Source organism: Haliotis rufescens, unplaced genomic scaffold (assembly GCF_023055435.1).
Source record: "Haliotis rufescens isolate VD_foot unplaced genomic scaffold, xgHalRufe1.0.p SCAF_6, whole genome shotgun sequence".
Taxonomy (NCBI): domain Eukaryota; kingdom Metazoa; phylum Mollusca; class Gastropoda; order Lepetellida; family Haliotidae; genus Haliotis; species Haliotis rufescens.
Window position 1 is genome coordinate 10,383,469 of NW_025964334.1, and position 16,554 is coordinate 10,400,022.

The 16,554-nt window shown below is 44.0% G+C and overlaps 1 protein-coding gene across 2 annotated transcripts in view; it reads right to left on the bottom strand.

The window, feature by feature from the left end:
- The window catches only part of LOC124151649 (A disintegrin and metalloproteinase with thrombospondin motifs 7-like), a 45,043-nt gene that overhangs the window by 16,931 nt on the left and 11,558 nt on the right, over window positions 1-16,554 (bottom strand). The window contains exons 1-8 of one of the 2 annotated variants that reach the window (XM_048385693.1): window positions 15,020-15,740; window positions 14,149-14,372; window positions 6,105-6,185; window positions 5,746-5,866; window positions 5,376-5,478; window positions 2,635-2,722; window positions 1,841-1,912; window positions 940-1,082 (exon numbers count right to left, since the gene is read on the bottom strand). In XM_048385693.1, coding sequence (XP_048241650.1) covers window positions 940-1,082; window positions 1,841-1,912; window positions 2,635-2,722; window positions 5,376-5,478; window positions 5,746-5,866; window positions 6,105-6,185; window positions 14,149-14,289 — 749 coding nt within the window. In that variant the 5' untranslated portion in view covers window positions 14,290-14,372; window positions 15,020-15,740. Of the gene's footprint in view, window positions 1-939; window positions 1,083-1,840; window positions 1,913-2,634; window positions 2,723-5,375; window positions 5,479-5,745; window positions 5,867-6,104; window positions 6,186-14,148; window positions 14,373-15,019; window positions 15,741-16,554 lie in introns of those variants that run through there. The other variant, XM_048385692.1, reaches the window with a different exon arrangement.

Here is a 16,554-nt window from a genome sequence, read left to right on the forward strand (position 1 = left end):
ATGCATATGCACGAACACAAACACAACGAATCCAGTAAACAAATGAAATATGTGATCCACGAAGATATAGATACGCATTATATAACTGATAGTATCACAGCAAGACCAAAAGACACCTGGTGTCTGTGGCGTTCTGACAGTCACCCATTGTGTTTGATAAACACATGCTTCACATGGAGTCGGAATCGTACAACGGTTCTTTGCTTCAAGCAGAGATTTCTGATGATTATTAATATTTGTTTGTTGCTTTTATTTAACGCCGTCTTGAACAGTATTTCAGAAATATCACGTGTCAGCTTGGGAGGAAATTTAAAGTGATGCCGGTCTTAGACGTTTACCTTTGGTGAAATCTATGAATATGGGTATAGACATGCCGAACATCATAATAGATCTGGAATTGAACCCCACAATCACAGGATCCTGGCACAGCTAAAGGACGCAACTCTGCACAGCGAGATGCGGCGCTCTTGTTGGCGTAGCCGCGTGTGCCTCTTATCTGTGCTAGGTTGGTTGGTTGGTTGGTTTGCTGTTTAACGCCGCACTCAGCAATATTCCAGCTATATGACGGCAGTCTGTAAATAATCGAGTCTGAACCAGACAATCCAGTGATTAATATCATGAGCATCGATCAATGCAATTGGGTTCGATGACATGCATCAACCAAGTCAGCGAGCCTGACCATCCGATCCCGTTAGTCGCCTTTTACGACAAGCATAGTCACCTTTTACGGCAAGCATGGGTTGCTGAAGACCTATTCTACCCCGGAATCTTCACGGGTCATCTGTGCTGAGAGAATGTGACTCGGTTACGTGTCTAACTGTAAAATACGAACAGTCACCATCAGTAAATAATGCACCGTCAGAACACATGATAAAACGGAACATTGTTTATACCTGCATATCTAAATCCAAAGGGAAAACACACAATTAAAATGCTTACCCGGTAAATAACATCACATGATCATTCTGTGGAAGCTGATTGGATGCCACATAGTTTCGCAAAGCAAACAATGTACTGTTAGCATTTACGTTATTACTAATTGCAAACTGACTTGTGAGTATTGCAGTCGGTGACGTGGCAGTCTAAAACAGAAACAGAAAAAAATTACATATTTAAAATTATACCGTGTTCACTGAAACCCCGTTTATTAGGACTTAACGTTTTTTTGACGATCAAAGTTGAAAATGTTTAAAATGAACTCTGTCTTAACCGGACTTCCGTGCAACCGAAATTTTAGTCCGGTTTAGGCAGAGGTCCTGCTGAGTGTGATTATAACAGTAGATAAAACTATTGGAAAGAAGTATACGTTTGAAAGACACCAGTATTACTTGAAATAACACCGTAGTAAAATCAGAACCGTTTATGTGTTGCGGTATTGACATAAATCTGGATCGGTCAGAATCAGATTTTGACAGATTTTAAAGGGACATTACTCTAAACATATAATGTGCAAATCCGGAAATCGATATTCCGGACGAATGGAACACGGCGGCATGAAATGATCATGTCTGTATTAAAATGGCAAACAAAAAGAAGTTCTTTGAAAGGCATTTAGTAGTAATACACATAAGGAAGAAAATGTATAGATGTCAACTTCCGTATATGAGGAACACAACGTTTTCGGGGTATATGCTTACTCCTTCTCCCCAAACACATCATTCACCTGATGAAGGAGAAAGCATATACTCCGAAAACGTTGTGTTCCTCATAATAAAGAAGTTGACATCCATAAATTCTCTTAAAGAAGAAGTTCTTTTCCATAATGTTTTGGGGTCTATTTTAGCTAAAAACAAACAAACAAACAAACAAACAATGCAAAACAAACACACTATCGACTTACCTCCGCAATGATTATATCTACGATTCTGACATTGATTTTGTAGTCTGAGATGCTGGCGAAGCGAACATTCACCTGAATAAAACAACATAGAGAATATATACACCAGGAAAACGTTTAGTATCCCCCGTTCTTTGTTTTCAGTATCTCGAACTGCATAGTATAGTTTCTTATTCCACACAGCTTTGAAAACTGTGGTGAAACATAATTAGGATAAACCGGGTTTCGAATCCACAAACCTAGGTTCTGGTACCCCAAGGGGCGCAAATGTGCGTTGTGAATTGCGACGAAAAATAACTTAATCTAACCCCGGAGATTTCAAGATTATTTTAGTAATTTCAAGATTATTTTAGTAATTTCAAGATTATTTTAGTAATTTCAAGATTATTTTAGCAATTTCACGACGTGTCAGCTTGATGTGGAGGAAAAGCCCGAGTAGTACACTTATACCGAGAGATTTCATACAATCTTCGGGGCAATAGGGTAGCCTAGCAGTTAAAGCGTTCGCTCGTCACGCTTCAGGCCCAGGTTCAAAGTGTGAAGCCCATTTCTGGTGTCCTCTGTCGTGATATTGATGGAATATTGCTAAAAGCGGGGTAAAACCATACTCAATCACTCACTCCTATAATCTTCGATAAACAGATCCTTGGACAAATAAGGGACACAACTCCGCATGGCGAATTGCAACGTCCTAAACTTAACCACCCGAGAAGTTCCAAACCAGTATGAAATGAAACTGTTCACTTATGAATAAATGTAAAAACAAGAGGATTATGACGAAAGAAGCAGGCACTCACCCCTTTAAAAACCAGCGCTATATAAGTCTTGATATCTGATTTAGTCTTATCTATTGTTGTGGCTGACCCAGTTACAAAATTGCGCCAACTGTTGAAGAAAATGAAACATATTTAGACACAATTTAGACTAACACCAAAGCGTATGACGAAAACAGAGTGGTTCTATTACGTTCTGTTGTGTCGCCCCGTGGGAGTTCCGGGATAGAAAATGTCCCTGGCAGTTTATGCAGGTCTCGATGGGAGACCTAATGGATCGGCTAGTCAGGCTTGGTGTGGACTGTTGCTCATAATATTGGTCACAGGATTGTCTGATCCAGACGTAACAGTCCGGCGGCTTATAGCTGGAACATTGTTGAGTGCGGCTTAAGATAACACACACTCACTCCCCCTCACATCTACTCACCCATAACAACACACTCATGCACTCAATAACCCACAACCACACATCAAATCACCCACAACAACAAACTCACACACCAACTCACCCATAACCACAAACTCATACACTTACTCACCCACAACCACAAACCCACAACAACAAACTCACACACCAACTCACCCATAACCACAAACTCACTCCCCCACACATCTACTCACCCACAACCACACACCAACTAACTCACACACTGATTCACCGACACACTCACAAACTCACACACCCACTCAGCCACAACCACACACCAACTAACTCACACACTGATTCACCGACACACTCACAAACTCACCCACCCACTAACCCACAACCACACACCAACTAACTCACACACTGATTCACAGACACACTCACAAACTCACACACCCACTCACCCACAACCACACAACAACTAACTCACACACTGATTCACCGACACACTCACAAACTCACACACCCACTCACCCACAACCACACACCAACTAACTCACACACTGATTCACCGACACACTCACAAACTCACACACCCACTAACCCACAACCACACACCAACTAACTCACACACTGATTCACCGACACACTCACAAACTCACACACCCACTAACCCACAACCACACACCAACTAATTCACACACTGATTCACCGACACACTCACAAACTCACAAACTCACAAACCCACTCACCCACAACCACACACCAACTAACTCACACACTGATTCACCGACACACTCACAAACTCACACACCCACTCACCCACAACCACACAACAACTAACTCACACACTGATTCACCGACACACTCACAAACTCACCCACCCGCTCACCCACAACCACACACCAACTAACTCACACACTGATTCAACGACACACTCACAAACTCACACCCCGACTCACCCACAACCACACACCAACTAACTCACACACTGATTCACCGACACACTCACAAACTCACAAACTCACTCACCCACTAACCCACAACCACACACCAACTAACTCACACACTGATTCACCGACACACTCACAAACTCACACACCAACTCACCCACAACCACACACCAACTAACTCACACACTGATTCACCGACACACTCACAAACTCACACACCCACTCACCCACAAACACACACCAACTAACTCAAACACTGATTCACCGACACACTCACAAACTCACACACCAACTCACCCACAACCACACACCAACTAACTCACACACTGATTCACCGACACACTCACAAACTCACACACCCACTCACCCACAACCACACAACAACTAACTCACAAACTGATTCACCGACACACTCACAAACTCACACACCCACTAACCCACAACCAAACACCAACTAACTCACACACTGATTCACCGACACACTCACAAACTCACACACCCACTCACCCACAACCACACAACAACTAACTCACACACTGATTCACCGACACACTCACAAACTCACACACCGACTCACCCACAACCACACACCAACTAACTCACACACTGATTCACCGACACACTCACAAACTCACAAACTCACACACCCACTCACCCACAACCACACACCAACTAACTCACACACTGATTCACCGACACACTCACAAACTCACAAACTCACAAACCCACTCACCCACAACCACACACCAACTAACTCACACACTGATTCACCGACACACTCACAAACTCACACGCCCACTCACCCACAACCACACACCAACTAACTCACACACTGATTCACCGACACACTCACAAACTCACACACCCACTCACCCACAACCACAAAATCACACACCCACTCACCCACAACCACACACCAACTAACTCACACACTGATTCACCGACACACTCACAAACTCACACACCCACTCACCCACAACCACGCACTCATACACGCAGTCACCCACACAACCACACACCAACTTACCCACATACCCACTCCCCGACACACTCAAAACATGCAAAAACTAACCCACACACTCACACAACGACAAACACACACCCACTCACCCACAACCACACACGCACACAACAACTAACCCACACATCCACAACCACACACTCACACAACGACAAACTCACGCAGCAACTCACCCACACACTCACCCACTCACGCACTCATCCATACACACACACACATACAAACGCGCGATCTCGTGCGCCATCAAACCAACGCCCAAGCAACCACACACTATTCCAACGTCACCGACCTTAGTTATTATTTATATATATATCAGACAATACGAACTTCGGATATATTGAAGTGTGTTTAGGGCTCCTTGGAATGGGTCATATCCTGGCTCGACTGACAAAGCACATTCTCATTACTGATAGAGGATACTCACTGCTGAAAAAGCTGATAATCTACTATTACTAAAACGTCAATGTTGTACTCTGGGACTACTTCTCGTCTCTGCCGAAATCGAGGGTTGTGTTGCTGATGATATTCTGGAATAAACATAGATAACAAACAATGAATACAGAAAGTAATATGACGTTAACAACTCGATCTTAGGACATAAACGTATATTAATAAAGAGCCAATTACTGCATATGCATTTGTAGACTTGGCGTATTGAGGTTTAAAGTACATATTGTTTAATCGTATTGCATAGGATGATAAGGTTTCGTTTATGAGTATATAAATAAAGAATTAAATATTTATTATTTACTGACATGCTTACAAAAATACAAATAGATTTTAACGAAAAATACCTATTTTTTCAGTATTGGAGACTTCCGACAAAGGAACCAGATGATGAACATGGCGGGAGGATGCACCCCCTTCCAATGGCTTCAGGCGGTATAGTTGGCCGCCAACGATCACAAACCCAGACTGAAAATAGGACATAAAGGTTAATATATATCTGGCGGAGGATAGTGATAACGCTGTTTTATTATTATCATCATCATCATTATGATTATTATGATTATTATGATTATTATTATAAGGCTCATCATCAGCTGAGGGCCCGTGCCCCTTCAACGTACAGTCCAGACAGCGAATGGGACTTCTCCCAGGAAGCGCTACCTGGTCAAACCCACCCAGAACTTTTTATTATTATTATACGCACTATTCGATACAATGGTCTAGATTCTGTCATGGAGCATGCGACTTCAAGGGAGCTGGTTCGATGGACATCTTCGTAGGATCTCTGAAAACACACGCGAAAATAAGTACAAAAACACATGCGTTTATTTAAGTCAGTTCTACGATTTCACACGGGTACAGTTTTGCAGCTGTTTTACAAGTACAAAATATTCCTCACGTGTTTTGTTTTCCAGAAACCTTTCGTTTTGTTTCGTATTTAAAGCAGTCCATGCAGTGTTTTCAGGAATTACAAAGGTCAGCGTCATTGTGAGTCACAACATACCACTGAAGATTGTTTCCGTTACAGCACCCATGTCACGCGGAACAAAGGTATCATATGCAATGGTTTAAGGACATTGCAAAAGAAATCGAAAGCAAAAAAAACACCTATTTGAACAATTCATTTCTGGTTCTCACAGGGACGATACTTCCATGTGATTAGAAATTCACCATTTTCCCATCAAAGGTCATGCCAGTTTGTGTGAGTACGTGTGTGTGTGTGTGTGTGAGAGAGAGAGAGAGAGAGAGAGAGAGAGAGAGAGAGAGAGAGAGAGAGAGCGAGAGAGAGAGAGAGAGCGAGAGAGAGAGAGAGCGAGAGAGAGAGAGAGAGAGAGAGAGAGAGAGAGAGAGAGAGAGAGAGAGAGACTAACAAACACCATGTTGTAATTTCGTGGTAGAAAATGTCCAACAGTCTGAAGCATAACTATTTATTGAAAGAATTCTACAGTCATGTCAGTAGTTACAGACGACGTCATCCTATTGATAGATGTTCTGGATTAACTACATGAATCATATTGGAAAAAGCAGAGCCCATATTCCGGAGCGTGATCGATGATCGTTGTCAAATGATATAACAGTCTTATTTTAAATCGCATGCTGTTCGTGAACTTTTGATGCAATGAAATATCGAAAATACGGGCTCATAACCCTGTAAATACATAGGTCATTGGTCTGTACATATTAAGGACATTACTCTGTAAATAAATGAAATATTAGTCTGTAAATTCCAAAAGGGCATTACTTTGTAAACAAAGGACTTTACTTTGTGAAAATGAAGGACAATACTCCTTGAAAATGAAGGGCATTACTCTGTTTAAGTATTCAGTAATCCGACATTTTATATATCTTGACGATTTCGACGGAAACCGCATAGTCCGGATTATCGAGATTGTACATCGCAAACACAACGGGAAAAGAAGAAAAAGCAGATAAACTGGGCCACCTCTATGTTTGTGGGAATGATAAGTTCTTTTGCACAACCAGCAAAAAATACACAACCAACATGCATGTTGGTTGGTTGGTTGGTTTATTATATAACGCCGCACAGCAGCAGTGGTAGTAGTAGCAGTAGTAGTAGTAGTAGTAGTAGTAGTAGTGGTGGTGGTGGTGGTGGTGGTGGTGGTAGTAGTAGTAGTAGTCGTAGTAGTAGAAGTTATGACAGTAGAAGTAGTTTGTTGTTTAACGCCGCACTCAGCAATATTCCAGCTATATGACGGCGGTCTGTAAATAATCGAGTCTGGACCAGACAATCCAATGACTGATATCATGAGCATCGATCCACGCAATTGGGATACAATGACATGCATCAACCAAGTCAGCGAGCCTGACCACCCGATCCCGTTAGTCGCCTCTTACGACAAGCACAGTCGCCTTTTACGGCAAGAATGGGTTGCTGAAGACCTGTCCTTCTCCGGACCTTCACGGGTCAACATTTACGTAACCCGCATGCGCGGGGACGCTAACGCAATACCCTCTTGAGAAATCCCAAGTTTATATTTCCTTCTGGGTTAGCTGGATGATTCAATGAGTTATATTTAGATACATTACGGATAATGTACACTTCATTCCCATTGTCTTGTTTCCTGTCCTGGGGGGGTGGGGGGTGGGGGGGGGGGGGGGGGGGGGGGGATACTCAACTAAGTCTTACGTGTTTCTATGATTGAATGAGTGGGTGAATGCGTAGGTGAGTGCGTGAGTGAGTGTGCGGGTGGTTGAGTGAGTGAGTGAACGACGCACGCCTTTTATATTCCTTTGGTGAAACCCAAGAGCGTATGGGGGCAATAAACCAAGGAGCATAGTTGGTACGAAATCGGGATACGAACCCAAAATCAACGGACCCTGGCACGACTAAGGGACGCAACTCTGTACAGCTGTTTGCGTTCGTCAGGTGATCTATGTAGAACATTGTGAGCGAAACAGAAGTTCACATTGACTGCGACATTGTAGACATTAATATGTAATTCTTAATTAGCAAAATCAATCGGAGCTTACTCATTGTTGGATAACGATTCTGTGCGAAGAGACTACCACATGATTGCCAGGCGGCGTTAAACCCTGCTCAATAAATAACCCGTGGAAGCCTTGTGGTAAAGGTGTTTCCTTGTCAGGCATTAAACTAAGGTTTGACTGACGACGTGGGGAACCTACTGGTACACGAATATTGGTTAAGACGACATCACAGAATAAAATACCAAAGACCAGATTAAAATACTTGCTCGTAATAAATATTCAAAGGCTAACATGTCAGTTATAAAAACGAAGCAAAATTCAGTTTTCAGTAGTACTTAAATAACCTAGGTCTTGGAAATCATATAGATTATAAGCAAATTTATGAAATTAGGACTAATATACAGATGTGGGTTCAGTAGTAACACGTACGGTACAAGTTGGGATAAAGGTATCTGTAAAAATGAAAACAAAATAATAGCCCATCACATCGAAGGATATAAATATAGTTATCTAGATGTCCTCATTCTTTTTTTGTGAACATTCGTTGGTCGTGTGTTTTGTCAGCAGCAATAGCACGAATATGATTTTATCAGAAGGACGCCAAGTCTCGATCCAGACAATTCCTTATGGTGATAATTCAGGCTCACTAACACAAAACATCTTCACATTAAAAAGCGATTAAGTCAAAAAAGCGATTTTATTAATATTTTTATTTAATACAATTGTTATTCTCTTATTTCACATTTGTTGTTTTACCATAATATCTCAAATGATTACTAGTATATATCATTCACCACACAAATAGTTTATATAATATTGTTAATGTTACTATTTTCATGGAAGTACTGAAGTTTGTATGCTAGTTACATATTTCAATGTTTAATACTGTCCGCTGTCTGCATATATATGTTTATGGAAAGAGAGTTGTAATTTAAACAACTTTTGCCTAATCAATTTGACCTTTTAATGCAGCCCCTTTTCCTGCACCTACTCTCTATGTTACCCCTTCCCCTACATCTAGTGTCCATGTTTACCCTTCTCCTACACCAAGTGTCCATGGTGTCCCTTCCCCTACATCTAGTGTCCATGGTGTCCCTTCCCCTACATCTAGTGTCCATGTTTACCCTTCTCCTACATCTAGTGTCCATGTTGCCCCTTCTCCTACACCTAGTGTCCATGTTTACCCTTCTCCTACACCCAGTGTCCATGTTTACCCTTCTCCTACACCTAGTGTCCATGTTTACCCTTCTCCTACATCTAGTGTCCATGTTGCCCCTTCTCCTACATCTAGTGTCCATGTTGCCCCTTCTCCTACACCTAGTGTCCATGTTTACCCTTCTCCTACACCTAGTGTCCATGTTTACCCTTCTCCTACATCTAGTGTCCATGTTGCCCCTTCTCCTACATCTAGTGTCCATGTTGCCCCTTCTCCTACACCTAGTGTCCATGTTTACCCTTCTCCTACATCTAGTGTCCAAGTTGCCCCTTCTCCTACTTCTAGTGTCCATGGTGTCCCTTCTCCTACATCTAGTGTCCATGTTGCCCCTTCTCCTACACCTAGTGTCCATGTTTACCCTTCTCCTACAGCTAGTGTCCATGTTTACCCTTCTCCTACATCTAGTGTCCATGTTGCCCCTTCTCCTACATCTAGTGTCCATGTTTACCCTTCTCCTACATCTAGTGTCCATGTTGCCCCTTCTCCTACACCTAGTGTCCATGTTTACCCTTCTCCTACAGCTAGTGTCCATGTTGCCCCCTCTCCTACACCTAGTGTCCATGTTGCCCCTTCTCCTACACCAAGTGTCCATGTTGCCCCTTCTCCTACACCTAGTGTCCATGTTGCCCCCTCTCCTACACCTAGTGTCCATGTTGCCCCTTCTCCTACACCAAGTGTCCATGTTGCCCCTTCTCCTACACCTAGTGTCCATGTTGCCCCTTCCCCTACAGCTAGTGTCCATGGTGTCCCTTCCCCTACATCTAGTGTCCATGTTTACCCTTCTCCTACATCTAGTGTCCATGTTGCCCCTTCTCCTACACCTAGTGTCCATGTTTACCCTTCTCCTACACCCAGTGTCCATGTTTACCCTTCTCCTACACCTAGTGTCCATGTTTACCCTTCTCCTACATCTAGTGTCCATGTTGTCCCTTCTCCTACACCTAGTGTCCATGTTTACCCTTCTCTTGTGCCTAGTGGCATTGTTGCCCTTTCTCCTACATCTAGTGTCCATGTTTTCCCTCCTCCTATATCTAGTGTCCAGGGTTGCCCCCTCTCCTACATCTAGTGTCCATGTTGCCCCTTCTCCTACATCTAGTGTCCATGTTGTCACCTCTCCTACATCTAGTGTCCAGGGTTGCCCCCTCTCCTACACCTAGTGTCCATGTTGCCCCTTCTCCGACACCTAGTGTCCATGTTGTCCCCTTTCCTACATCTAGTGCCCATGTTGTCCCTTCTCCTACACCTAGTGCCCATGTTGTCCCCTTTCCTACACCTAGTGTCCATGTTGTCCCCTTTCCTACATCTAGTGTCCATGTTGTCCCCTCTCCTACACCTAGTGCCCATGTTGTCCCCTCTCCTACACCTAGTGTCCATGTTGCCCCTTCTCCTACACCTAGTGTCCATGTTTACCCTTCTCCTACACCTAGTGTCCATGTTTACCCTTCTCCTACATCTAGTGTCCATGTTGCCCCTTCTCCTACATCTAGTGTCCATGTTGCCCCTTCTCCTACACCTAGTGTCCATGTTTACCCTTCTCCTACATCTAGTGTCCAAGTTGCCCCTTCTCCTACTTCTAGTGTCCATGGTGTCCCTTCTCCTACATCTAGTGTCCATGTTGCCCCTTCTCCTACACCTAGTGTCCATGTTTACCCTTCTCCTACAGCTAGTGTCCATGTTTACCCTTCTCCTACATCTAGTGTCCATGTTGCCCCTTCTCCTACATCTAGTGTCCATGTTTACCCTTCTCCTACATCTAGTGTCCATGTTGCCCCTTCTCCTACACCTAGTGTCCATGTTTACCCTTCTCCTACAGCTAGTGTCCATGTTGCCCCCTCTCCTACACCTAGTGTCCATGTTGCCCCTTCTCCTACACCAAGTGTCCATGTTGCCCCTTCTCCTACACCTAGTGTCCATGTTGCCCCCTCTCCTACACCTAGTGTCCATGTTGCCCCTTCTCCTACACCAAGTGTCCATGTTGCCCCTTCTCCTACACCTAGTGTCCATGTTGCCCCTTCCCCTACAGCTAGTGTCCATGTTTACCCTTCCCCTACACCTAGTGTCCATGTTTACCCTTCTCTTGTGCCTAGTGACCATGTTGCCCCTTCTCCTACATCTAGTGTCCATGTTGCCCCTTCCCCTACACCTAGTGTCCATTTTTTCCCTTTCCCCTACACCTAGTGTCCATGTTTACCCTTTCTCCTACACCTAGTGTCCATGTTTACCCTTCTCTTGTGCCTAGTGGCATTGTTGCCCTTTCTCCTACATCTAGTGTCCATGTTTTCCCTCCTCCTATATCTAGTGTCCAGGGTTGCCCCCTCTCCTACATCTAGTGTCCATGTTGCCCCTTCTCCTACATCTAGTGTCCATGTTGTCACCTCTCCTACATCTAGTGTCCAGGGTTGCCCCCTCTCCTACACCTAGTGTCCATGTTGCCCCTTCTCCGACACCTAGTGTCCATGTTGTCCCCTTTCCTACATCTAGTGCCCATGTTGTCCCTTCTCCTACACCTAGTGCCCATGTTGTCCCCTTTCCTACACCTAGTGTCCATGTTGTCCCCTTTCCTACATCTAGTGTCCATGTTGTCCCCTCTCCTACACCTAGTGCCCATGTTGTCCCCTCTCCTACACCTAGTGTCCATGTTTACCCTTCTCCTACACCTAGTGTCCATGTGTACCCTTCTCCTACATCTAGTGCCCATGTTGCCCCTTCTACATCTAGTGCCCATGTTGCCCCTTCTCCTACATCTAGTGAAGGTGCACCATGGACACTAGGTGTAGGAGAGGTGGCAACATGGACACTTGGTGTAGGAGAAGGTGCACCATGGACACTAGGTGTAGGAGAGGGGGCAACATGGACACTAGATGTAGGAGAGGTGACTTCTCCTACATCTAGTGCCCATGTTGCACCTTCTCCTACATCTAGTGTCCAAGTTGCCACCTCTCCTACATCTAGTGTCCATGTTGCACCTTCTCCTACAGCTAGTGTCCATGGTGTCCCTTCTCCTACATCTAGTGTCCATGTTGCACCTTCTCCTACATCTAGTGTCCATGGTGTCCCCTCTCCTACATCTAGTGTCCATGTTGTTCCCTCTCCTACATCTAGTGTCCATGTTGCCATCTCTCCTACATCTAGTGTCCATGTTGCACCTTCTCCTACATCTAGTGTCCATGGTGTCCCTTCTCCTACATCTAGTGTCCATGTTGCACCTTCTCCTACATCTAGTGTCCATGGTGTCCCCTCTCCTACATCTAGTGTCCATGTTGCACCTTCTCCTACATCTAGTGTCCATGGTGTCCCCTCTGCTACATCTAGTGTCCATGGTGTCCCCTCTCCTACATCTAGTGTCCATGTTGCCATCTCTCCTACATCTAGTGTCCATGTTGCACTTCTCCTACATCTAGTGTCCATTGTGTCCCCTCTCCTACATCTAGTGTCCATGTTGTCCCCTCTCCTACATCTAGTGTCCATGTTGTCCCCTCTCCTACATCTAGTGTCCATGGTGCACCTTCTCCTACATCTAGTGCCATTGTTGCCCCCTCTCCTACATCTAGTGTCCATGTGATCCCCTCTCCTACATCTAGTGTCCATGGTGCACCTTCTCCTACACCTAGTGTCCAAGTTGCCCCTTCTCCTACATCTAGTGTCCATGTTGTTCCCTCTCCTACATCTAGTGTCCATGATGCACCTTCTCCTACACCTAGTGTCCATGTTGCACCATCCTAATGTACCAAATACCTTTTGCACCTGATGCACCCGAGTGAGTGAGTGAACGAGTGTGGTGTCACTAGTAACCACGTAAGGAATCGAACCCCGGTCTGTAGTGACGATCGAACCCTTTAACCACAAGGTTATAACACCGCCCCGATGTACTTGCATGATACACCACGAAGCACGAAGTACGCAGAAATTGTTTATCTTGTAAGTGATCTGACTATCCCCGCGGAACAGTGTGGTGGACACATATGTGTTTCAGTTGTGGTTTCGTCACAGTGGGTATTTCATGTTCCGAGACGTGAGCGTAATCGATATAAGATATCAGTGTTGTAAGCCACTTCCTGGTGTGGTTTGGTCCGTCCCTAAACCAACTGCTACCGAGTTAATTTTTTGTCTAAAATCAGACGGGATCTATCGTATTTTCAATTTTTTTGCCGAATTTCACATAAGACATAGCTCAGGTAACTTTTGGGGAGAGCATGAAGAGGTTTCTTTCTGTTTCCATATCAACAATAAGATTATTACATATGATGGACCCGTGAAGATCCGGTAGAGGGTAGAGGCAAATAGGGTCGTCATAAGAGACTACTGTCGGGATCGGGTGGTCAGCCTCGCTGAGTAGATCGATGCTCATGATATCAGTCACTGATTTATCTGGTCCAGACTTGAATATTTAAAACAGCGCGGTCATATAGCTGTAATATTGCTGTGTGCGGCGTTGAACAAAAAAGAAATAAACAAACAAACATTTGATGATTACCACTAGGAGGTGGCCATTTGAGGCTACGCGCAAACTACGGGATCATTTCAAAACGTTTTGGGAATTTCTTCCGCTGACAACACAGTTATTTGCATATTACAGTCTCACCCATTTAGTTGTTATCTGTTGCCAGAACCTGGAGACGGATTGCCCATTCGCCTTCCTCCCGAACACAGGAATGGGGGCTCTGGTGTCGTGGTGTGGCTCATGTTGTAGATGTAGAGTTATCGATACATTGCGGCCTTGCATTTGAAGGTAAAGGTCGTCTGCAAGGTGGCACGAACGTTGTTCTTCATTTGGTGTGGCCTGGACGGATATACGGACGACTCTGTCTGTAAATAAATAAAGTAACATCTGATTTGTAATCATAGGAAAATGGATATTTCACGAAATATGATAAATCAAGTTTCGTTATAGTGAGATGATACCTTGCCAGAAACAATTTGCGGTAAAGGGTTTAGTCAAAATATATCGAATACTTCACGGCTTTCTATTTGCTGCTCAGGACCAGTCAACTTCCCAACCCAAACCGTCAATGAGCGATTTTGCATTACAATGTCAATATGAAATGTAGATCGTGCAATAAATTTAATGAGACTGTCCAACACATTGTCAATGGATGCCCAGCTTTGGCACAAACACAGTATCTTAAGCGACTTGGCGTGGCTCGATCCTGTTATTACCGTCTTCACGATTATAAAGGGAGGGTTTGGTTTGATTAACCCACCACCCCCGCTCTTCCCTCAATCTCTTATATGAACAATTATGATGGGAGAGCGTGGTTTGATTAATGTGGAGGCTCCTCATGGTAGAATTGTGTTGTGACTCATGAGGAAAACAAGACTCCACCATTGTTCTCGGAGCCTTATGTTTGGTACCACCCAGTCTGTTGACTGACATTGGGAGAGTACCCGGATTACAGCCCTTCTGACAATCTGGGTAATGCAGAAGGCTGCAGTGTTGGGGGGTCTTCACATACTCCGAAAAGTTTTGGGTGAGTAGGCAGAGCTTCCTGTACCATTCGCTGTCTGGGCTGCGTGTAGAGGGCAATGAGTTGATGATGCGCCTAACCAGCCTGACTGTGCCAGGATCACCCAAACCCTCTTTGCTGCATTCTTACGTCCTAATGATAATAACCTTGAAATCTACCTCGCTCGGAAATCATCACTTCGAAACTTGGGATTACAAAATGTATTAATCATTCCGTTTCATGAAACCAGTATGAAATATCACTGAAGCGGAACTTGTAATGTAATCTATTCCAAACACACCCGTTAAAAAGATATAACTGCATTTTGTTCTTTACAATTTTGAAGCACTCAGTAACTCCTGCATCAAATGTATTCTGGGCTAAACTCATTCCAAATACATTCATCTTGCTTTATCAAAACGACACATTGACTCCCCTTCACATTTGGATTTATCCAGAGTTACACGCTTGACAACACACATTATCTGGAGATAAAACAACTTTTTGCGCGTTTAGCAGTGACTCAGAAGACTGTTAAAGAGAAGTTCGCGCCGCGAGCTACTAGTTTGAACGTTCTGTCTCAGACCTGCGTCAGAATATACACTGCTGGGCATAAGAAAGTACTCTCCCGTGTTTGAAGGTGGCTAATCAAACAAACAAGAAATGGGTATTCGATGGTGATGTATTTCATACGGGTATCACATACGATATTTCATTCTTCATATCAGTGAGTATCTCACAAAAGGTGACGTGGTCATGACGCCTCAAGGAACATGTTGGTCACCTTTGCACAGTACACAGTAATGAGCAGAGTGAAGTGTGTGGTTTGAAGCGCATACTCTCTTTTGTCCGGCAGTGTAATATGCCTGGCAGTAGGCACTCTCCAGTAGTCTCTTCTTCTTCTGCTCCTTCTGCTCCTTCTTCTTCTTCTTCCTCTTCTTCCTCTTCTTCTTCTTTCTTCTTCTCCTTCTCCTTCTTATCCTTCTGCTTCTTCTTCGACTTCTTCTTCTTTTTTCTTCTCCTTCTGCTTCTTCCTCTTCTTCTTCTTCTTTCTTCTTCTCCTTCTTCTTCTTATCCTTCTGCTTCTTCTTCGACTTCTTCTTCTTTCTTCTTCTCCTTCTGCTTCTTCTACTTCTTCTTCTACGCCTTCTTCTTCTTCCTCTTCTTCTTCTTTCTTCTTCTTCTCCTTCTGCTTCTTCTTCTACGCCTTCTTCTTCTTCTCTTCCTTCTTCTTTCTTCTTCTTCTTCTCCTTCTTCTTCTGCTTCTTCGTCTACGCCTTCTTCTTCTTCTCTTCCTTCTTCTTCTTCTTCTTAGTTAACATACTGCGAAACCTCGTTGTCCCGAAGTTCTGGCTCCCATCGCATATATCTATCTGGTGTAACTGTATCTCTGTGCTGGTCCCTATAAACAGTTCTGATATTGACTTGTCGCAAGAAAGATTTACGGGCTGTGCCGTGGTGTTTTCCTGCTTGATTCCCGATTCGGAACATACCGCACCAACAACCCTGACATAATGTCCATGAATCATAATCTCACGAAAACT